Raw genomic sequence first — 24,984 nt, forward strand, 5'->3', positions numbered from 1 at the left:
GTGGCAATATCCATTGGAGATTACAACCTGGAAAAAGCTGGTTTAAATGCTCACATTGAATAGGCCAATAATTGATTGTCCAGGAAAAAAATATTGACATAAAAGTTTTATTAAAAAAATTCCCCTTCTACCTCAAACAAATTAATTTTTAAGTTCTGTACTATGAGATCATGTTTCAAAAATGAAAATAGTACAGTATTAATTTATGAAGACTGTATACATGGTAAAATATCCCAGAATTCCACATAAACTTGGACTGTGCAAACAGATATAGCAAGTATTTCAGATGTCGTTTATTTGGTCCATGAGATGTACAGTATAGTAATAGTATTTGAGTTTTACAAAACAGCAAATATAAATAACCTGAAACTGTAACAATACACAAAATTTGTTTCTTACATTGACATACCAGGCAGTACGTGCTGAAAAACTTGAGTAAATTAACATTGTTTTACAGTAATGTACACAGTGCCAGCTGATGTTTAAGATCAGAGAGTTTAAACATAGCACTTCTTATTTCTCTTTTTAAAGAATCTGCTATCTCATATTAGTTGAGGGTGTGAAAAATGGTTAGATCTAGGCTAAAAATATTTTATGTCTAGCCAAAATAAAAATCTACATATTTATAAATCTGGGTTTCAAATGATGACCCTTTCCTAAACAAGAGTAGTTTTGTCCTAATGAATTATATCTAAACGTATTTACATAAAAATAACATGCTTTGTCTTCATGACTGTTTAAGCAAATACTTATGTTTAAGTATTTATAAACTAAGTTTCTACTACATTTAATATAGGATACTGGAAAACTTCTAAGATTCTATTGAAATGAGTGCTTTACCATCAAGAGGAATGGACACAAATTCTGTAAGCCAGTGGTGTGATTCTCCCTGGGAACAAAGGCCATAAAAATAGTCTAGTTCTGGACATTTAACACACCCCAAAGTAACGTCTTATTGTATTACATTATCTAGATCGTTCTATCATTGGGTATTTGCACTCAATCTAGTGCTATTATGTCATCTTGCTCTTCTGTCTGGTCTGAACGCATTCTCTTTGTACTGACATGCTCTCTATCTTCTAGTTTTCTCTTGCGGTTTTTATTTTCCATATCATCATCAGTATTGCTTGAAGGACCTTCATCATCAGAGTCAACAATCAATACATCATCTTGATCTGGAGCTAAAAAAAAATAATCAATTGGTATACTCTAAAAACTGACTATTTCACTTAGCACAAAAATAGAAAAATGCTTTCAATGCCAAAAATGAACAGATTGTTTTTTGATAAGCCATTCTCACCCTTGAATGCCCAATACTTTTTTGTTGGGATAAGGGTTAATTGGCAAGATCTTTGTGCACATGCAAAGTCAGTATGAAATGCACGTATGCCCTATGTGCAGGTGTTTTAAGTCAAGAATAATTACACACTTGAGTCCCAGTCCATCTTCAACTTTTACTCTTAGTGAATGAACTAGAACTTCTACTAACAGTCATAGTCCATAAGAGTGAAAAAGAACCAGGCATAGAGAAAAAGAATAGACGGGAAGCTGTGTTAACAAAGAGCTAAAAAGATGACAATGGAACATGTAAAGAGGAGAACAGAAAAGATACATTAGAAAAGCAGATTTACCTTTGAAGAACCATGTTTTTTGTATGAATACACTGTAGAAACTTTTTCTGAAGTACTTATAAAAACTGCCTCTATCTAAATTTGAAATAATTCTGACCAAGCTCTAATGCTTATTCTCAATTTAGAAAAAGTGATAAATTAAGTGGCATGGGCAAGTGATCACTTTTTTGCACATATATTTTGGGTAGAACCACGGAAGTCATATGAACTTCTCAAAAAACTTTAAAAGAGAAAACACGTATAATAATTTCTACATAAAACAAGCTTTCAGTTTCATATAATCTGTGTTTCTGTGCCAGCTCTGAGTGCATAGTAGGAAGTTTCAAATATCTTAACTTAAATTTTAGAGTCCCATATCCATTTGAGTTATTTCTTAAACTATTTAGGATACCTTCAGACAGACAGACATTCTAAAACTGCAAGAGAAGGTATGGATATTTTTCTGGTTAGCAAATACTGCTTTCACCATGCTTTGCTTAGAATGGGAAAAAGGAGGCAGTGTGTCCTAATGCCCAGAACACTGGACTTTGTTTTATACACAGCCTTGGTACTGCCCTACTGGCTGACCTTGGGCAACTCACATCCTTCCCTGTGCCTCAGTTTCCCCAACTGTAAAATGGGGAGAATGAAACTGATTTGAGATCTGCTGCTGATAGGCGCTATAAAATTTAAGAGCTAGATATTATTAGTGTGTGTATATATCTATCTATATAATTGATTTTTTTGGTCAAACTACCACCAGCATCAACCGGTTCAAAAGCTGTAACAGAGGAAGTATTTGCTTTGTGTGGGTTCACAAAAATAATTTTATTTATTCACCAACATACAGTATGACAACATGATGAGTCTATTTTACACAATCATTGCAAATGACACTCTAGTCCTTTAACTGCTCTATGCCTGCAAAATCCTTTGCAGTTAAACAACATCTTCCTTATAAGAAAAACTATTCAAGTAGTTCAGATTTTTAAAAGTTTACATTTAAGATAAAATATTAACATTTTTAATGATAGTCTCAAAGGTGCATTTTTTACTATTTATAATGTTATACACACATAAGATGCCTTCATAATAGGTATCTTGGGCCCCACTGCTATTTCACATTACAAAAACGGACTTAGCTTTAAGTCATCATGTAAAGGACACTTATTTTATGTTTTAACTGTAGTGCACAATCAAACAGGTAGGTTTCTAGTAAAAGAAGCTATTTAATTCGATCGCATAAGTATTCTTTACCTGTTGAAGTTGATGGCTGTGCTCCATCATCACTACCATTGGTAATGTTCTTAGAAATTGGTTCTGATGATTTGGGGCCAACTTTTTCTGGACTGTCTCCAACAACTTCAAATTCTACATCTTTTTCTAGATCTTCACTGTGGAAAAACCCATAGGCTTTTAATCAAACATGTAAGCATCCACATTGGTCTTTTCATAAACAAAACCACATATCTGAATCCACTACTAAGAGAGCAACATGTAATTATCACAAAATGATAATAAATGGAAAAGCTGTTCAAGCTCCCTCCTGACTGACATGCTTTTTTTATTCACATACACACCTTGCTTCAATGGCCTACCTGGGAATGCCTCTTCAAATAAGAACATCACTGAGGGAAATAGTCATTTGAATTTTTTTCCCTCAGAGTTTCCTTCAATTTAAATGCCCAATTTCTGTGTTCATCACAAATGCCGAGTGAATGAATCTATTTTATAAGTATGTAAATAATTTACTCAGCTTCCCCACAATATAATTATGTTTACCTTGGTTCTTGGAGCATTCTACACAGTAAATAAAACAGGCCAAGATTTTCAACTGACTACTGATTTTGAGCACCAAACTTGCAACCCTTTATTCTGATAACAGGTAGTTAAATAGTCATCTATCTTCCATTTAGTTAGTAGTTTTTGATATGACAGTCCAGAAAGCTATACCTATTTTCTCCTTTGAGATCCACCAGCTGTACTTATTTTGAGCATACACTGCATTCTTGTTTGTGTATCATAAAATTTGTTTAATTAAACTAAGATCTCTCCAAGTTCCTATTCTTGCATTAAAATTGTCAAATTATTTCAATCCAACAGTAAGACAATGTTCCCTATCAAAGTCTTCATATCCTTTTAGTCACTTAATGTTTTAAACTTGTTTGTTTAAAATTCGCCTTAGAACAATACTATAGAATATATATTATATGTAAGAAAACAAATGTTCCAAAATCTTTACCTATGAAGCACATTGATTAACAGGGTATAGTCCTGCAGGAAATCATCCGCTTGTAGCCGAGTGCCATTCCGAATTCCAAATTCTGATAACTTCCTGTGGTTATTTGCTACAAAAATAGTGAGATATTTAACAGAATTTTTACAAAAATTATGGTAAGTACTAGAATTAGTACTAGTACTTCAATGAATAGGAGTTTGCTTTTAAAAACAAGTAATTCACTGTAAGAAAATGAGACTGGTAAAGTATATTTGATTTACTTTAAATAAAATGTTACCTATATTATAAAAATTCAAAAAGGTACAAATATACGTTAAAGTTTTATAGGTAGAGTTTAAAGCATAAAAGCCAGAAGATTCAGAATCTTCTCATTCCTTTATATGCCATTTTTATCTACACACTGTAACCCTTATGATCTTTCCAATACCTTGCCATAACAGAAGAATAACGGAACAGAGAAACATTTTGATTCAGTTTCCTGATCACTCTGCATCCAACTTAACCCTTAATATCTTCTAATACATTTGTGCATAACTTCTGGGGAGGTTTTTGTTTTATACACAAGACTACTAATAAAGAGGTTTAAACAACACTACACTAAGCCATCTGGACTCAATGCAGTTTCAAACGAACCAGAAAGCTAGTATGGACATACCTTCTGTTTCTCCCTCCTCTGAAGATATGAGAATAGTCCCTTTTCCATCATCTATCTGTACATCTGGTGCTACCATAGCAAATTTTTCTTTCACTATCTGAAAGGATAAAAGTGATAAATATTGAATACTCTGTTTTAAGACCAATAATTTCTTCTTCTTAAGACATCTGCATTTAAAGCCTATTAAAAAAATCTATCTTATTCATCTGATCAAATTAAATTCCCCACCATAACTGGAATCTCAAAACCCAGTCAATACAAAAAACGACTAAATTATGTAACTGGGGCCCTCTCTTTTAGGTGTTCAGGTAGGTTTTTTTAAAATCTAATATTAAGATACTCAACAAGAGACAGGATGTTAAAATAGCTATCATGTTATAATGGATTTTATCACTTCCATTGAAAATGTACAAAATTCAATCATTCCTATACAGCGACAGTATTGTAAAGAAGATCTTTGTGGTAGGGAACATCTATGTTCTGTATTCATAGAGCGCCTAGCACAACTGAGTCCTGATCCATGACTGGGGCTCCTAGGCACTATAGTAACAGTACTACTAATAAGAATAAAATAGAAGTGAACCGACTAATCTAGTTTTATTGTCCTTGATAAGAAAAGTTCAAAGTAAAAAGAAAAAGGTAAACAGCTTAAATATACTCTGAAAAGTGGACACAGATTTAACAAGTCAGTTTTAATAATCTGAGGTGTTACTAGCAATACAATTAACGAATTTTATTTCATTTTCTATTTCTTAACAAAATTCATCTCTGAAACGGACATTTGTCTTTAAACTTCCCTTACAGATTTTAAAATGCAATTTAAAAAGTATATCTAATTAGTTTGTGTTCCCCTTTCTCCTCTTAGTATCATAATTGCTAATCTTGACATACATACCGTAATAAAAAGGGTTCAAACATCAACAAAATTTTTTAGTACAATAAGTGTACTTAACCTTAGATTTAAATTGAAAAAAAAAGCAAAGGCTAAGTAAAAAATGACAGTTAAGGTTTCAGAGTCTTTACCTTATCCTGTAATGTCAACACAGTAACCTTGTGTACATTAAGTTTCACTGTCACTTCTGGTTTACTTGCACACACATAACAATTGGGATTTGGAGGATCCAATGCACAAGGAACAAGTAGCTTCTTTCTTGGGTTTGGTTGTTTGTTCAGAAAAATCTTTGAGGAAGAGGGAAAAAAATGAGGGTCAAATATATAATGAATAACTTCAAAACAAAAGCAAAAATGTTATCTCGCTTACCGTTCTACATTGGTCTATTTTTCCTGATAAAATCTTCAAACCCTCCAGCACTATCAAACCAGCTATCACTGCATTAGTTGTAGCTATAGCAGGGATTATATTTCCTGCCATTGCTGCAAAAAAAAGAAAAAAGCAAAAGTAGATTTTTTTTTCCAGTGCATGAACCTTTAAAAGAGTGCTAGAGAAAAATACTTCATTTAACGAGGTCATTATTAATTTTATTCTTACACTTGATATCAAATCTGCTCTTCATATTCATACTGAAAATGTGCATCCTGAGGTTTGCAGCAGAAGTAACAAAATCCATTGCAGATGGGTCATCCTGCCAACAAGTTTAACAAAACATTTTAGAATAGATTTTAAATTGGAAGAAATGTTTGCAGAAGTCTATTACCATAAATACAGACAATTTGAGAGATCTTGTACAATACTCAGTAATTATAATTGATGCATTTCTTCTTTCAGATATTATGTTTCAACTTTTAGACACTGTTGTACTTTAAACAAATATTATAAATACGACGTATTTTCATTTTGTAAATGTATTTACATAATGCTTTAAAAATGTTCAAAGCAAGGTCTAGACACTAATCCTCACAGCATCCCTGAAAGTAGGTAAATGTCTTATCTCCAATAACAGATAGGGAAACTAAGAAATGGCAGGGGAGGTGACTTGCCCAGGGCTACACAGAAAGTCAGTGACAGAGCCAGGATTAGATTTCAGAACCTCCTAATTCCCAAATCTGTGACCATTCCTCTATCACATTGCCATCCAACGAAAAATAAAGGTTCTTTCTCCTTCACATCAGAGCCAAACCATGGAGTTCAGGATTCTACTTTTATCAAACAACTGCCAATATGGTAAGACCCTAAAATACACCATAATGCATTTTCCTGTATTTGATGTTGGATGTTTTCAACTATGAAGAAAAACAGTCTTGAACTTATGACTTGGCATTTAAGTGAAGATCCTGATGGTATGCTGATGCATAGCAGCTTGCACGATTAGCGCTTTAGTAGGAATTTTTTTAAAGTGTATTTCCAATTAAGACTTTATATTATCTATTACTAATTTGACATCTTAACTGTTTGTTTTTTTTAAAAATCTGCGTTTATATTTTACTGTATGGTGTGTAGCTGTAGCTGTGCCAGACCCAGGATATTAGAGACAAGGTGAGTGAGGTTATATCTTTTATTTTGTCTCTTCATATTATATTGACATTACTGGATTCACCGATAATTCAGTTTGACCTTTGACTCTTCTTCTATGTTGTTTCTATTAACAGTTCTTTGTTCCAACCACATTTTTTTCAGAAATGGCAGTACAACAATCCAGATCTTTTACTATACAAGTCTACTGCAGAAAGACTATTGTCTGGCTATGCCAGAAAAAGGACACAAGACACTGGATGTGGTTTAATTAGGCTGAAACTTTATTCCTAAACATCTGGAAGTACCTGGCAGATAAAATTGTACAGTGCAGGTAATTCCATAATCAAGTACATATAACTGGGAGGGTACAAGGCTGCTGTCCACATTCCCCACTTTACTCATCCTGGCCCACAGCCAACCCACGGCTAGGACCTTGCCCCAATGGGGGGAGGACTATACAAGAGCAATGGATTTACTCCCGGCTGTACCAGTCACAAGAGTCCTGAACCCCTGCCTGTTTCCACTCCTTTTAGGAGTGCCTCCTTTATCTGATCACCGCATCCTTTCCCTATGTAGTACTTGCATGAGACAACCGCCACAAGCTTACATAATGAGTTGCGACATCACAGTCTAATCCCCACTAACTTTTTTTTGCTCCCAACAAAGCACCCAACCAGCTGTGGGGAAGGCAAAAAAAATAAAATAAATCCCCCTTGTCTGGGCCAATCTGCGTGGACATAAACAGTCCCTCCTTTCTTCTGGTCACATGGGGAGAATGGGTTAACATCTCCACACTGACCTGACATAAAGATGCCACAGCAAGTTGCTCTCTGACCTTTTCTGATAAGCCAGACAATGGCCCCCACTGCTAAAAGTGTGGTGAGGTCATTTTAAAAAGAAACTCTCCCCTGTTCATTTCAACTCAGATAACCACAACTCACAGACAAGATCACATTATTTCTGATGTTCAGACAATAGCCAGATCAACTCTTCTGTTCCTCACTTTTCTTTAACAAAGTTTCATAATATATCAGATGTCTATGGTTAGAGTTTTGCACTAGCTTTACACAGTAATTGGCTCCATCCTTACCTCTGTGTAAGGGTCTATATTGGAGAGGAATTAAATGGATATGACTAGAATTCAGTATCTTCCATTGTTGTTTCAAGTGCTGTTGTAGCTGTGAGAGACACAAGGTGGGTGAGATAGTATCTTTTACTGAACCAATTTCTGTTGGTGGATGGGACAAGCTTGAAAGCTTGTCACTTACACCAATAGAAGCTGGTCCAATAAAACTTATTACCATATCTCTCTCCTGACTAACAAAGTACAATTATTTTAAAAGCCACAACTAGCAGTGGCAAAGCTGCTCCACACTGCTCTAGCAGATATGTCAACTTTTAAAAGTAATTATTTTACTTCCAAATACTTGATCCTTCCGCTGAATGTGACCATGGGTAAATCCATTGCTCTTTTATAGCCACCTTCCCATTCAGGAGGGAGAGGGCAAGGTCCTAGCAGCAGGTTGGCTGTGGGCCAGGATGGGTAAAGTGGACAGCAGCCCTGCACTCCCCAAATATATGTACTTTATTATGGAATTACCTGCACTGTACAATTTTATCTGCCAGACTGTTTTAACTATTGTTGTACATAACTATTAAAGACTAAATACAAATAGGCATTCACATGAGTAGCCACACCTATTTTTTGTTCCTAGAAGTGCTACTGTAGAATCAAACTAAGCCTTTAATAACTGATTAGCATATTTACTTAGCATATGACCAGTTCTTATACATCTTCTGAACTAACCTTATCCCATATAAGCTCAGCTCCATCACCTTTTTCAGCTAGGTGAACTCTCAGAGTTTCAACACTCTTTGAAAACAGACGTGCATAGCTCTTGACATCCAGAACCTGTTGGTCTTTCAGGCCTAAAGAGGAGTCATTCTGTTGATCAGACATGTTTTTCTCTTCAAAATGAAAGAAAAAAAAGTTAAGATTACAAATATTTAGGAATTTCATAGATGTCTTTTTTAAAGATGACAAATTTGCCAATTTTAATAAAATTGTACTCCATTTAGAAAACATGCAATTATAAGCCATAAACTAGAGTGGCTGAAATAGTTTATAACAAATCTGCACTTACGTCTTCATTTTCAAAAGCTAAATTTTAGTATATTCATATCAGTAAGACTGCTGAAAACTCAAAATTGCTGTAAATAATACAAACACAGAAGGCAGACCAAAGACAATCTGAGTCTGAGACATTTTTATTGTCAAGAATGAAGTATAGTTTTAACACCACTTGATTGTTACAGCTGAAGATATCAGCATATTCTATGAGGCTTCAGTTTTTTAAAATGAGAACTACAGAATTATGTACTTAATACCTGAAATAGCAAGGGCAAGTCAAATTTAGAAAGGCATTTTCATTCTCCATAGAAACAGCAGATCTTCAAAGAATTAAATGTCAAAATCAATATTTTTAAATAGTTACAATGGTATGTGAAGTGCATACAGCTTTATATGGTTGAATATTTAAAGTATACCACAAAGCACAAACAAAACACAAAAGGGGAAAAAAAAGGGAAAAAAAAGATTACCTTGATTCTGTACTTCAGTCCAATCCAATGGCACAGGAGGTTTCCTTTTTTTCCACAGTTTATCCATTGTCAACAGATACCTGATATCATCTTTGAAAAGCTACAAAACAATATGAAAAATTAAAAGGAGAGTAAAGATATTGTTTTACTTCATTTTTAAATCTACTTTAAGATTAACAGTTTGTGTTTCTCTACCGGAGAGCACTTTCAGCCACAGTGATTAAAATTATATAACAATTCCCCTCACCTCAAGAAAGCACAAAGGGGAAATAGAAATTGAAAAGTTACTCCCAATCCCTGCCTTCTAAAACATTAACTATTTTATGTAAAATTAAAATAAATAGTAGTTAGCACCCAAATATTTTATCATCCATGAAGTGTCAAGGGAATAGTGATACCACACACAAACACACACTGAAGTAGTCGTAAATATTGGAACGTGTGCTGAAGGGCATTTTTACCTATATGTCAACTTAAATAGTGATCTAATTCTAAAGACCATGGTAACAGTCTGTACTGCTTAACATCACAGTCCGTATCATGCCTGTTCCTAACTTCTGTCCACTAGGGACAACTGTTTGGGGAGGGACTCTGAAACAGCACCTACATCCCTGTTCCTGGGATGGTTGCACCCAGAGCATAAAGGAGAACCTTCCCATACTCAGACTGCATCTGCTTATGTTGGAGGGGCTCCCACAGAGCTCAAAAATAGTTTTTGAATTTTTTCTCTTTACAAATAACTAAATCAGATGTAAATTTAACTACAATTTAGTCATTACTCTGGTGCAACAGAGGCAGCTGGTAACTGTCCCTCCACTGGAGCACAGGGAAAGGAGTATACATGGTAGGACCACGATGCTACACCAAGAACTACTCTCAGGTATGTCTTCACTACTAATGTTAAAGCGTTGCTGCGGCAGCGCTTTAACGTGGCTGTGTAGTCGTGGCACCAGCTGTAAAAAAACAAACCACCCCCACCAGGGGAGTAGCTCCCAGCGCTGCTGCACTGTCTACACTGCCACTTTACCCCGCTGAAACTTGCATCGCTCTGGGGTGTGTTTTTTCACACCCTTGAGCTAGAAAGTTTCAGCACTGTAAAGTGGCAGTGTACACAAGGCCTCAGTGTTATATCAGGATTATTATTTTTCTTAAATAATCAGATTTGACTGCTAACTTAAGCATCCAAGTTGAAAATTTTCGGTTAAGTCTATAGTAATTCACACACTTCAAACAATAATACTTATCGGGAGCAAAACTATTACCTTAGTGAAAAGTTTAACTGGATCATATCCAGTGGATTTAGCCCATTCCTTAGTCGAAACACGTTTAATATCACCATCTTCATTAGATGCTCTTGCTCCTGCTTCTGTTGGCTCCCCTATAAAATAAAAGGTTGATTATGTTTTTGAATTTAAAAAAAGCAGGTTGTGACCCAACATATTTTTCATCATGGATAAACTAACGCTATCCAGGGAATAAAACTGAACATTCACCTGTCTCTGAAGTACTCAGAGGTTTTTTCCCTCTGCAATCCATTGGCCCATCAGAGAATCCAAAAGGAGAAGGGAAAGTAGACAGTTCTCAGGATCGTTTCTTAATAGACTAACATTAATTAAATATCATACAACTAGCTGTAAAACTTAAGACATTTTGATTAACACAACTCAGATACAATGAAGTTACTGATTTATGTCACTCACAGGCAGCTTCAGGATCAGCTCTGTCAGGGGATACTTCCTGATCAGCATCTTCTTCACCAAACAACTGACTATGTATTTAAAAAAAACAAAAACATGAGATCATCATAAGGAATTGTTAAGTAAGTAGCTCCTTCTTTATACCTGGTTTTTTAAAGCCTGTCATAAAAAATTTGTGATAGATGCTTTACTTATCCCAAAAAGAACAGGAGTACTTGTGGCACCTTAGAGACCAACACATTTATTAGAGCATGTAGCCCACTTCATCGGATACATAGAACATATAGTACGAAGATATATATATACACATATAGAGAAGGTGGAAGTTGCCATACAAACTATGAGAGGCTAATTAATTAAGATGAGCGATAATCAGCAGGAGAAAAAAACTTTTGTAGTGATAATCAAGATGGCCCATTAATACAGTTGACAAGAAGGTGTGAGGATACTTAACTTAGGGAAATAGATTCAACATGTGCAATGACCCAGCCAGGTCTCTATTCAAACCCAAGTTAATGGTATCTAGTTTGCATATTAATTCAAGCTCAGCAGTTTCTCGTTGGAGTCTGTTTTTGAAGCTTTTCTGTTGCAAAATTGCCACCCTTAAATCTTTTACTGAGTGGCCAGAGAGGCAGAAGTGTTCTCCTCCCGGTTGTTGATGTTATGATTCCTGCTTATGCTCTAATAAATTTGCTAGTCTCTAAGGTGCCACAAGTACTCCTGTTCTTTTTGCGGATACAGACTAACACGGCTGCGACTCTGAAACCTTACTTATCCCAGTCTATTCTACTTGATTATCACAGCTGTGTTAAATCTAGGATATTTATATTTTGTTATGAGAATTTCATTTAGCACAGTCTAATATTTATATTGTGAGACGCCACAACAGGATAATTTCTCAGAGCTTCTATAGCATGGAAGTATGATGTATATACCAAATTTATTTGGACCCCCAAAACGATACAGAAAATATTCTTCGAGGGGGAGCATCCTTTGATAAAAGAACAGGCTAATTAAAAAGTCAGCCATACACAGTGTGACCGTTGGAACTCCTATATTCATTCCTTTTTCAAAACTATGACAAATATTTCATAAAGTATGCCTTGTGAGGTGGTATTTGAAAACTCATAATTTGCTGATCATTATTGTCCCAGTACAATGTGTGCCAACACTGTATATAAAAAGTTATAAGATTCTACTGAATGATATTATTAAAACATATTCCAAATCTGGGGAAGCAGTCACAAACCAGTTCCTCAGATACAAAAGGCAAACTGACACCTCAGCCAGGTGTCAAGGAATCAAATAGATCATCACCTGGTTAAATGGCAATTCTCTGGCAGAAAAAAGGGTGAGAGGGAGAAATTTACACATTGGTAAAGAAACAGCTGGAGGTTCCTGTCCCCACAGACTTTCTGTCTCCTGAATCTCAGCTGGAGATAATTCTCAAAGAGGAGGAAAAGGATAAGAATGAGGAACAGATACCCCAAGTTGTTCCTCCCTTTCTCTCTTCTCACAGTGACCACAACACCTGAGGAACAAAGAAACAGCTTTGGACTGAGGGGGGAATTCTGTCTGAAAGGAATTCAGCCAGTAAGACTGCCAGAACATGTGGTGAGAGACCTTTTGCTTTGAATGCTCTTACCTTGTTAAGTTAGGTATTAGTTGCGTTTTTACCTTTTATTTCTTTGTAATCAATTCTGACTTTAATGCCTCCTTACTTGTAGTTACTTAAAATTTTTATTTCTTTCTATAATAAACTTGTTTTATTGTTTTATCTAAACCAGTATGTTTGGACTGAAGTATTCAGGAAACTTCAGTTCATAGATTCATAGATATTAAGGTCAGAAGGGACCATAATGATCATCTAGTCTGACCTCCTGCACAATGCAGGCCACAGAATCTCACCCACCCACTCCTGCGATAATAAAGATCTCTGTTTAGCAAATGTATGAACTAATGTAATCTTACCCATTTCTCCTTAAATTTGTAACAGGAAAAACATGAGCAAGCACTTGATATAGTCTGTTTTGATAAATTCTTACTGGATTTACTTACTAAAAGTAGTCTTCAAGTCTGGAAGAGGAGAACAATTTGTAGAACATGACATTAGGAAACACAGAACCCAATTGTCAAAGGGTCTTTAACTCAGTCCATAAAAACTGTTTGTATATCTGTAAGCACAATTAGAAGCACAAGTACAGTAGAACCTCAGCTTTATGAACACTTCGGGAATGGAGGTTGTTCGTGACGCTGAACAAAACGTTAGGAGAACAAGATTTGTGCAAGACTTTATATGACCTTGTGTTGTCCAGGAGAGGGCACACTTCTGGGGAAAGTCTGGGACTGGGAAACTGTTAGTGTTTCTCTGAAGTGTAATTCAAGAATGGCTGGCCATAGCACTCATATAATATAGCTGGGAGTAATTTACATGTTGGAGGCTGTGTGTGGGCACAAGAGCAGTGATTCTCACAGTGAAGCAGGGTAAAAGGCACCCAGGCTAGAAAATTGAGGGGACACAGCTGTTCAACCGTTCATATTGTACCCTGGGTAATGTAGCACAGTTTTAGGGCAAGAAAATAAAATGTCCAGAGTCTGCACTTCTATAGAGCTGAAATAAAGCAAAGAATAGAATTCCAAATGGAAGGTTCTTTAACCTTTAAACATGGATTGAGAAATTAACTAGTCCCATCCTGCAGTAGAGCTATTTATCTTTCCTATGAACAGAAAAATTCCAGAATAAAAAAATTCATCTCATGGCAATTTTGTTTTATGGCTGCATGACCTAACCTCTTGAAGGAACACCAAGACTTATGACTGGGAATTTATATTTGAAACAAAAGACAAGAAACTATCAAAAACCACCTCTATCTCTCTGTTTTGGCTCAACAGGAAGCTAGACTCACCTACCATGTAATGTTTCAGAGTAGCAGCAGTGTTAGTCTGTATTCACAAAAAGAAAAGGAGTACTTGTGGCATCTTAGAGACTAACAAATTTATTTGAGCATAAGCTTTCGTGAGCTACAGCTCACTTCATCGGATGCATTCAGTGGAAGTCAGGAGATTTATATACATAGAGAACATGAAACAATGGGTGTTACCATACACAGTATAATCAGAGTGATCACTTAAGGTGAGCTATTACCAGCAGGGGGGGGGGGGAGGAGAGGGACGACCTTTTGTAGTGATAATCAAGGTGGGCCATTTCCAGCAGTTGACAAGAACGTCTGATGAACAGTGGGGGGTGGGGGTGGGGGATAAACATGAGGAAATAGTTTTACTTTGTGTAATGACCCAACCACTCCCAGTCTCTATTCAAGCCTAAGTTAATTGCATCCAGTTGGCAAATTAATTCCAATTCAGCAGTCTCTCGTTGGAGTCTGTTTTTGAAGTTTTTTTGTTGAAGTATTGCCACTTTTAGGTCTGTAATCGAGTGACCAGAGAGATTGAAGTGTTCTCCAACTGGTTTTTGAATGTTAGAATTCTTGATGTCTGATTTGTGTCTATTTATTCTTTTATGTAGAGACTGTCCAGCTTGACCAATGTACATGGCAGAGGGGCATTGCTGGCACATGATGGCATATATCACATTGGTAGATGTGCAGGTGAACCGAGCCTCTGATAGTGTGGCTGATGTGATTAGGCCCTATGATGGTGTCCCCTGAATAGATATGTGGACACAGTTGGCAACCGGCTTTGTTGCAAGGATAGGTTCCTGGGTTAGTGGTTCTGTTATGTGGTGTGTGGTTGCTGGTGAGTATTCGCTTCAGGTTGGGGGGCTGTCTGTAGGCAAGGACTGGCCTGTCTCCCAAGATCTGTGAGAGTGATGGGTTGTTTTTCAGGATAGGTTGTAGATCCTTGATGATGCGTTGGAGAGATTTTAGTTGGGGGCTGATGGTGATGGCTAGTGGCGTTCTGTTATTTTCTTTGTTGGGCCTGTCCTGTAGTAGGTGACTTCTGTGTACTCTTCTGGCTCTGACAATCTGTTTCTTCACTTCAGCAGTGGGTATTGTAGTTGTAAGAATGCTTGATAGAGACCTTGTAGGTGTTTGTCTCTGTCTGAGGGATTGGAGCAAATGCGGATGTATCGTAGAGCTTGGCTGTAGACAATGGATCGTGTGGTGTGGTCTGGATGAAAGCTGGAGGCATGTAGGTATTCATAGCGGTTCGTAGGTTTCCGTATAGGGTGGTGTTTATGTGACCATCGCTTATTAGCATCGTAGTGTTCAGGAAGTGGATCTCTTGTGTGGACTGATCCAGGCTGAGGTTGATGGTGGGATGGAAATTGTTGAAATCATGGTGGAATTCCTCAAGGGCTTCTTTTCCATGGGTCCAGATGATGAAGATGTCATCAATGTAACGCAAGTAGAGTAGGGCCGTTAGGGGACGAGAGCTGAGGAAGCGTTGTTCTAAGTCAGCCATAAAAATGTTGGCATACTGTGGGGCCATCCGGGTACCCCTAGCAGTGCCGCTGATTTGAAGGTATACATTGTCCCCAAATGTGAAATAGTTATGGGTGAGGACAAAATCACAAAGTTCAGCCACCAGGTTTGCCGTGACATTATCGGGGATACTGTTCCTGACGGCTTATAGTCCATCTTTGTGTGGAATGTTGGTGTAGAGAGCTTCTACATCCATAGTGGCCAGGATGGTGTTATCAGGAAGATCACCGATGGATTGTAGTTTCCTCAGGAAGTCAGTGGGGTCTCGAAGATAGCTGGGTGTGCTGGTAGCGTAGGGCCTGAGGAGGGAGTCTACACAGCCAAACAATCCTGCTGTCAGGGTCCCAATGCCTGAAATGATGGGGCGTCCAAGATTTCCAGGTTTATGGATCTTGGGTAGCATACAGAATACCCCAGGTTGGGGTTCCAGGGGTGTGTCTGTGCGGATTTGTTCTTGTGCTTTTTTAGGGAGTTTCTTGGGCAAATGCTGTAGTTTCTTTTGGTAACTCTCGGTGGGATCAGAGGGTAATGGCTTGTAGAAAGTGGTGTTGGAGAACTGCCTAGCAGCCTCTTGTTCATATTCCAACCTGTTCAAAAAGACTGACAAAGGAGGTGCTGTCATCATCATGATTATGATGTCAGAGTTGTTTCTGAGGCTGTGGATGGCATTGTGTTCTGCACAGCTGAGGTTATGGGGCAAGTGATGCTGCTTTTCCACAATTTCAGCCCGTGCACGTCGGTGGAAGCACTCTATGTAGAAGTCCAGTCTGTTGTTTCGACCTTCAGGAGGAGTTCACCCAGAATCCTTCTTTTTGTAGTCTTGATAAGAAGCTCTCTGTGGGTTAGTATGTTGTTCAGAGGTGTGTTGGAAATATTCCTTGAGTCAGAGGCGTCAAAAATAGGATTCTAGGTCACCACAGAACTGTATCATGTAATGCAGTTTATAACTGAAAACAAACTAAGGCACAGGGGGAGTTAGTATTTGTTGCCTTTCAAATGTCTGTTGAGAGGGTACTGCCTTTAACACATATCCCTCAAAGCTTACGATCTTTACTGTTATCAACCAGTCAACATGAAAGGAAGAGAAAACTTTTTAAATAATAAATCTCCAGCTCGGAAATTTAGTCTAAGGTCACACTGAGATCTTGCAGGTGACATCTAATCTTAAATTATGTTCTTTTCAGCAAGACAACACACAACACAAAGCTAAATGGAAACAAATGAGCTGTAAAGCCAAGTTTCTCTTAAATTACCTCCTCATTTATATAACTCCAACAATACTGTGTCTATCACTTTTATTTATACTGAAGTAAGCTGGTGCCTCTAAAAAGGCAGCAAATTTCTTCAATCAATGAAGTAATTATGGTCGCAAATATTCATTGGCTTCCCACAAAACACAATTTATAATGAAGCAATAGGCAAACACACCTCCAATCAACCCATATCAATGTGCCTAAAACTTTTTTGCCAGTTTCTCTCTCTGATACTAGAATATCAGTCTGTTTTTAGAGTCTGTTCTATCATTAAGTGAAACAGATCGGGCAAGCTATCAATAGGTTTTCAGTGCATTCCTCAAATGTGGTAGAAGTTTGGAAAAGAAAAAAGGATGCTGTAAAGTAATTTTTAATTTGCCTATTTTGATTTTTTGTTGTTGGCGATACATTTAGAAATTAGAAAACAGTGTGCAGTGTGATCGCTCTTTTCTTAAAATATGTTTACTTACTTGAACAAATACTTTGCCCACACAATGCAGTGGATAGGTTCTGATGGAGTGTTGCGAATTGTGCAGCCTGGAAAAGTCTTTTGAGTTGGTTTAGGATGACATTCATAACACTCTGTCACTCCCTATAGAATCAGAAAAAGATAACTATTTCCGTAAGTCACACTGTGATGGCTACTAATACGGTATTCATCATTAAAAAGTGACAATGTTAGCAATATCTCAATAAACATAAAGGACATTATCCAGCCTATGCTGTCCGAAAGAATAAATGACTCAAACAACAACAACAAAAAGTTATATCAACTAACCTTTTTGATAACTGTTACTTGTCCAAGGTAGCCTGCAGTTCCACTCTCTATAAGAGGAACATCAGCAGCCAGACACATCCTGTTCACATGGTTACGTGCAGCTGGAAGAGAAAGCATTCAGGATTAATTTGAATATTAACTAAAAGAGAATGTTTGACTTTGGAAAGGTTGGAGACCAGCCTCCTGCATAATATATATCTGCACCTACCTCATTTCATTATACACACTTGCCTCTCTCACAACACCAATCTTTCAGTTAGTACCATATATTGACAGCTGTTCTTAACACAGAAAATGCCAACTAAAATGTAGTTATGTATCATGGGGACCTTCCTACCATGGGGGGCACACTTTTAATTCTTAGCATTTACATATACACCACTGTTCATTTTCAAAGTCCAAACTGTACAAACATGAAGTACACCTTAAAGCCACCCTAGTGAAGTAGGTAAGCAGTAACCTCATTTTGCAGGTGGTGAGACAGAGACAGGGGCTGAGTGACTTACCTGAGGCTGCAAAGAGCATTAACGTCAGAATTGACATCAGAACTCAGTAATTTTTGGTTTCTACCTTCTATGTGCAGGTCACATTTCTTTCATCTCAGAAATAAAGCCATAAAAAAAGTGGAAATCTCACCTCTGTTATCCAAAGCATTCATAACCAATGTAAACTGCCGGAAGAATTCTACATTATAGTCAGGGCTGTAGAAAAGAAAAAATATTAAAACCAGTTTATTAAATGGCTTTTGGTTATTATGGCACAGCAGAAATTCTACACAAACAATGTAAACAGAAATAATATCCATATGATAAGTTCCACAGACTTAAGCTAAGTTTACCACTCACCTTTAACTATCTCACCTGTCCTCTGCCCAATTTAAAGTCTCATATTCCTCAACACTGCAGGGCTAGGAATGGGAACATTATACTACTCAAAAGGAGCTATTCCAAGCTTCCCATCTGGACTTAGTGGCCCCAAACAGTGGACTTTAAAGATATGACCTTTTTTGTTTAAAAATGCTATTAGTTATAAGTTATTTTGGAAGGGTTTTTTCCCCCCCAAATTTAGTTTTAATTTCTCTCCAACTGAGATATGGTCATTCAGACTCCTATCCTTATAGGTAGGGAAATATGCGTATTATTACTCAGTAAAGTTCTTAAACACATAGAAACAATATATGCACAAACAAAATGCATAACCACCAACTGTTAAAATAAAGAACTACTTTTACAGAACAGTATTATTTATTACCTCTCCTAGTATTACTGACAATTAGTTAGTCTATAAAACTATTGTCCAATGGGAAATGTCCTTTGTAGTTCCACTTAAAAAAAAATCACCCCCATGATCCAAAGCAGGGTGAAAATTCTCCTTTTAAGCTCTGGAGCAGTAGTTCACTCACCAATAGTACTTCCAGAACTGTGCAAATTTCTAACAACATTGACAATTATGATTCACACAAAAATCTTTTCAGCCACAGTGGAGGAGAATGCACTACATATCCCACAAGTCCCCTTTTAATAGCTATGAAAAAACTTGTAAACAAAAAACACGATGTGCATATCAATTCCACTGGAACACGGGGGAAATGTTAATGTCTGGTAGTGAAAGAGGCAAATTTAATATGCAAAGAAATTTTCCAAATGCTGAAGGGTTTTTACAGCTAATAAAGGGAAAGCAAAACAAAAAGTTGAACTAAAAAATGTATTTGACAGCATCTTTTAATGTGCATGTTAACATTCTAAACCAAATACTGTAGCGATGTTGATTTAGTAAATGTTATAACATTAACTGTTAACCCATCTAACACGTTTGTAACCCAATTAGAAAAAACTTCCAATTTTTTTTTTTTGGAAAGGCAGGGAAAAAGGATTGATGGGAGAAGAGAAATATATTCTGGAAAATATATTTAATGGTTTTAAAATTTTAGGAACCAAGAAAAATGGTAAAGCTAATAAAGATTTAAATGTCTGTGTGTCAACAATTAACATTAACACAACATAAAACATGGCATTGAAGGAACCCGAAAAACACAAATGAAACCATTAGAATTACTCCATCTTATGGAAAGATGTATTTGGTACTGTACTGATATAGTACATTAAAGACGTTAACTCTTAACTAGATTTTTAAATGTTAACTGTTGACACAGAGCTAGGGTCAAATTATGATTTAAAAAAAATCATATTCACATGTATAAGAGTAGAATATGCAAATGTGTTAATCTCCATACATGTTAAAGTATCTTCTGGTTTTTATTAAGAACTCAACATACTTTTTAAAAGTATTCAAATTACACATTTATCCAATTAGTACCCGAGGCCCAAGCAGAATTCAATGTTCTAGAACAAACAGTGTTTCTTAACGACCAGTCTGTGGACCGGCACCGGCCTGCAATCTCTCTGACAGAGTTTAGGAAGGCAGAAAGCTGGTCCCTGGTATCAAAAAGGTTGAGTAACACTGTTCTAGAAAACTTCCACAATGGTTGAAAAAAAGGAGAAATTGGATACAAACATTTGAATAAATATCATTAAAATAAAATTCATAAATTCATGCCCAAACTGAAGTCACTCAGTTTGTTGTAGCCTGACATTTATAGCTAATTTTTCAATATTTAGTAATTTTATAAAATCTCCTCAAGATACCAGTTTTAAATAACTAGATATTTATACAGATATGAAATTCCCAATAATAAGAGTATTTAAATAAAATTTAAGACAAACATACTTCATGATACTGTCATGATAAGCTATAATATTAGCTTCTGGGTAAAACTGTAACACGCTTTCCTTAGCCACCTGAAAAAGAACAAACAATTGGTAGTCCAATATTTCTACCTTACATTCAAGATTCAACAAATCTGCAAACACTACGCATTAATACTGGGCTTTAATTTTTTTTAAATGCAGAAATACTGTATCAATACTTACTCCATCAATTATTGCAGAAAAGAATATTACATATCATATGATATATGAATCATGAATTTGATGTTGATCTAGTATGTACAATAACTATTTTAAAATTACATTCATAACATGAAAGATGTTTATTATATTCATTAGAAAAAAGTTCAGTTTTCAAAATTTTCTCCTTACCTGTGCTTTTGACCTCCCAACATGTTTCTTTTGAAACAAAAACTGCCTGTTTAAGTTGCTGACATCAATAGTATCCAGATCAATCTATAAGTGCATAAGAGACAGCCATTTCACATTTACAAACTAAACAGACCAAAAGTAGCGCATGTAACATTAAAATAGAGTTCTTCATGCTATCTTCAGAGAGCACAATTTTCAGATCTACTGCAATTTATCAAATAAAGTTATGTGCATTTATGAATAAAAACATGAAAACCACAATTGTTCTAGCTGGCTGAGTCAACATTTAAGACCAGGAATTTCAGGAACAGCTTCATTTCACCTTCTACCCCTCCACCCTGACTTAATAAAAAAAAAAAAAAAAGCACAACCCAAGCCTTTTGAATTATAAATTTAATTAATAAAAACAATGTGATTTTACATTTAAAATGTTAAAATTACTAGACTTAACTGACCAGGACAATTAAATGCATTGATATACATGGACTTTAAAGCTCAAATTTTCAGATCTGTGCATATGCACAATTACTACATCTGCACACCGACAGCTGCAGGACCTGTACATACAAATGATCAACTACATATCTAACTGGTTATCTTCTTGCACAGTTACAGTGATTGCACATGTTCAGTAATGTTAATAGCTAGGATAAGGTTCACAATTTAAGGATGCGAGAGTTAGATAATGCAGAAAGAATCCCTGGGAAAAATGAAAAATGCACAGACATGTGACTTTGAACCACATATTAAAAATGTGCATGCTAGTTAGTAGGAAAGCTCCAATTTCTGATCCTTCTGTATTTTAGGATATGTTCAAAATGGTGTGGAAAATTAGCAATGCCACGTGCAAATGAAGAACATTTGCAAGAATTCTGCTCATGAACAATAAATATTTTACTATTATGTAGTTTTCTTACCCCATATACTTTATTAACTGAATAAAAAGCCCTCTATGGCTAGATTTATGGCTGCAGTTAAAATAAAAATACGAAGTGCAGAAGTTAAAGTTCTTAAACCAATATTAACTCAGACACATTTCAGGTATGCAGTAGCTTCTATTTCTCTTTTTCCCGCTGAATGTGTAGCTTAGTAGGTTTCAGTTTACATCCTGACACAGTAACCTTCACTACAGTCTAATACAGGGATTACACAAACTAGTAGTTCCACTGAGCATGTCTGTATATCAAAAACTGATCACATTTGAACATGGTTTTGAAAAACTCAGTTGCGTGACAATGCTGACCATAACTTAGCAAGCAGCACAGATGACGAATCACGTTCAACACTGTCACCTAACTTGATTGTTCAAAATTATTTTCAACAATCAAATTTTGTTAGACAAACCTGCTGACATCAATGCCTACTCATGCCATCAGGTAGACTAAACACATATGCCACAAAACATCCAAGTTGTGCAACATGGCCAAATTGACACTGTCCTAATTCCTAAGAACCTTTCTTTACATTTTCATTTACTGATATTGGACAAAAATAATTTCCTTGTAAAATAACAAAACTATTTTGCACAATAATTATAGCTTTGCTCTCATTCTCTTTGTCCACTGCTCAGCCCCTTCCTCCATAGTCAAATTTTGATAGACACTCTCTAACTGCTGTCAAAAAGAGAGAGAGAGAGAGAGAGTGTAAAGGGAACAAAACTAAGGATCTGATCCAACCCCTATGTATGCTAATAGAGTTGGCCATGGTCCTAAAACAGGGGCACAAGCAAAATACTAAACATGCCAATGGAAAATTTACCTGGCTTATAAACCGTGATTTTCCAAGGCAGCCACACCAATCTTTGGAACAAAAGTACTTGCTATTTTTAAGGGGTAACAAGAGTCCAATAACAAGGTGAGAAAAACACTAAAAATGCCTCACAATGAAGAAAAATGTTTATCTTAGTCGTCTTTCCTAGATTTGGTTCACTGACACAATATTAATGTTAACTCCATCCAGAAAATACTGAAATAAATGGGACTGCTTGTGGAATAATGTACTACGGGCTGCACATGGCTATGGGTCTGGAAACCATTTGCCAAGTGTCAAAACATGATTTCTGATAAAAGTTCCTAATTTAGTTTGTTAAGCAAGTTTGGACATGAACAAAACTTCTCAGAACTAAACTTAAAATCTGTTTTCCACACAACATTTTCAAACTTTGTTTATGGCCAAATGCGGACAAATCAAAACAGTGATGGAAATAAGACAGGTGACTAAGACCTGCTAAATTTATAATTTGCCTTTTTAAAAAAACCTCTTTATAACTACATTACATGATAGTAATGAATTAAGAGCGGAAAACCAGGTTTATTTGGGGACATTAATTTTCTGCCAAAAGTGCGAACAGTTCCTTTTTTCATGTGTACCCATTCTTCTATCCTCCAGTTTAGAGATTCACATCACGAAACAAAAGTGAAAGCAACAGCCTGAAGGAAGTATCAGGATTGGACTTTCAAGACTGACAATTTTACAACTCATTATCTAAAAATACAATTTCACCACCCACATATTTCACTTTTAGTGTCACCCAGCAGACTACAACAGCAGTCTATTCTAGATATTAACATCTCTACTAAAAGACAGCAAGCATTAAGGAAAAATGAACACCGACGTTTTGCTAAGATTTTAAGGGGGCAGCTGAAAAGTGGCAAACAGGATTTGCTATTTCCCACGCGCGTTTTTGCCTACTAGCTTTCGGGAAAGTGAGGCTTCTACTTCACCATGTGACTGCGCAATCCCTGTTGGGGAAAGACAGACAGCGATGCCTTGCCATGCAGATGTTATTAGTGAATTCTCAGAACACACTTCTGAATTCCTGGAGAGCGAGAGATCCCACTCGAGTCTTTAGTATTTTTTGGACAGCCCATCCCTACAGGACGCAAAGCGCACACACCATCGTTACACTGGATTTTATATTGTGGGTTCCCGGGCTTGAAACTTTATTTATTTTCTGTCAGGGTTTCTCTTTACACAAGCGGTAACTGCTCCCCCCCGCCCAACGCAGGCCACCCCCATCAGCCCTGCCAAGCCAGCTCCCACCTCTCCCACCCGCTGTAACCTCTTCTCCCGCCAGCGCCGGAGGCCCACGCGCAGGGGGCCCTGCGGGACGCGGCAGCCCCTCCCTAGTCCCTGCAGCTTTGGCGGGCAGGAGCAGTTTGAAAACACACAATGAGAGGGGAGGGGGGAGCACGGCGCACGCTCCCCCGGCGGCCCCGCGACCTGCTTCTACCCCCGCAAAGCGGGCCGCGCTCGGCTCCCTCCGATCCGCTTTCCTCAAGCCCGTATCTGCTCCCCGGCCCCGGTTCCCTCTCCCCGCCCGGCGTTCGCTCCGGCCCCGGGCCGCACCACGTCGATGTTGTTGAAGCCGGTGAGCACCAAATCCTTGAGCAGCTCGCAGCCGATGCCGCCGGCTCCCACCACCAGCAGCCGAGCCCCGGACACGGCCTCCGCCAGCTCCCTGCGCAGGGCTCCCGACACCGGCAGCGACATGGCGAGGGGGAGGCAGCGCGCGCGCGGGCGGGCGGGCGGGCGGCCGAGCAGCAACTCCGCTCGTCTCTCCTCAGCGCCGGGCCGCGCTCGGGACAACGACGACGAGCCGCAGCCCACACTGAAGTAGCCACCGCGCCCCGCAACTGTCGCAGCGCCCCCTGCTGGCGGGGAGGAGAGCGGGCCGCTCCGAATGCCAGGAGCCGCTAGCGGGCGTGGCTTGACGGCCAAGTGGCGACAGGGGCGGGTGGGGACGCAGAAGAGCCGGGTTCAGTTCCTGTACCCAAATCTACTGCCGAGAAGAGCTCAGAAAAATGGCTCCTGGTGGGCTTGGGTCAGGTGCTGCTGAGGGTGAGAACGACTTCCGCCCCCTGCCAGCTGGGATTCAGTGGTCCTATCCTCCCCCCGAAGTGTCTCTTCAAGGCAAGGGAGGATTGCTATCGTGCTGTGAAAACCGCCTTATTTGAAGTGTAGGCAGAGGGGGTTCCAGTGCTTTTTGAACTCATTTAGAATCATAGTTTAGCAACGCTTATCTACAAAGGAATAATGTTTTAACTTGTTTTTAAACGTGTTAGGCTTAGAGGCACATCTTAGCTTCACTTCTACTTGCTAAATACAAACACAACTTGTGCTGTCTGTACTAGCCTTTTAAAATGTATTAAGGGTTTAGCTAACAATTTTAAAAAACACCTTTTGTTATGCAGAGATT

At 37.6% G+C, this 24,984-nt stretch overlaps 1 protein-coding gene across 2 annotated transcripts; it reads right to left on the reverse strand.

Moving 5' to 3' along the window:
* Positions 1-91: 91 nt before the first annotated feature.
* UBA2 (ubiquitin like modifier activating enzyme 2) lies at positions 92-24,395 on the reverse strand. Of its 2 annotated transcripts, none has more exons than XM_073307928.2 (17): positions 24,135-24,395; positions 20,787-20,870; positions 20,416-20,486; positions 18,325-18,389; positions 17,689-17,789; positions 17,381-17,502; positions 11,219-11,286; positions 10,781-10,896; positions 9,519-9,618; positions 8,725-8,885; positions 5,994-6,087; positions 5,766-5,878; positions 5,528-5,683; positions 4,505-4,601; positions 3,853-3,958; positions 2,868-3,004; positions 92-1,181 (listed from the first exon to the last, which is right to left on the reverse strand). In XM_073307928.2, exons 1-17 carry the CDS (start codon positions 24,276-24,278, stop codon positions 1,000-1,002), a joined length of 1,917 nt encoding a protein of 638 aa, XP_073164029.1. In that variant the 5' UTR covers positions 24,279-24,395; the 3' UTR covers positions 92-999. The 2 variants fall into 2 exon arrangements, with proteins under 2 accessions (XP_073164029.1, XP_073164030.1); XM_073307929.1 differs by lacking the exon at positions 24,135-24,395 and adding an exon at positions 23,957-24,124.
* Positions 24,396-24,984: the final 589 nt, after the last annotated feature.

The sequence above is a fragment of the Lepidochelys kempii genome, chromosome 12 (genome assembly GCF_965140285.1).
Source record: "Lepidochelys kempii isolate rLepKem1 chromosome 12, rLepKem1.hap1, whole genome shotgun sequence".
Taxonomy (NCBI): Eukaryota; Metazoa; Chordata; order Testudines; family Cheloniidae; genus Lepidochelys; species Lepidochelys kempii.

Excerpts from the sequence above, each read along its gene's own strand:
- UBA2 (XM_073307928.2), bottom strand. The coding sequence starts at position 24,278 with ATGTCGCTGCCGGTGTCGGGAGCCCTGCGCAGGGAGCTGGCGGAGGCC. Across the intron at positions 10,897-11,218 it reads AGCTGATCCTGAAGCTGCCT|GGGAGCCAACAGAAGCAGGA; the intron begins GTGAGTGACATA and ends TTTATTTTATAG. Across the intron at positions 5,879-5,993 it reads GAGCAGATTTGATATCAAGT|CAATGGCAGGAAATATAATC; the intron begins GTAAGAATAAAA and ends TTTTTTTTGCAG.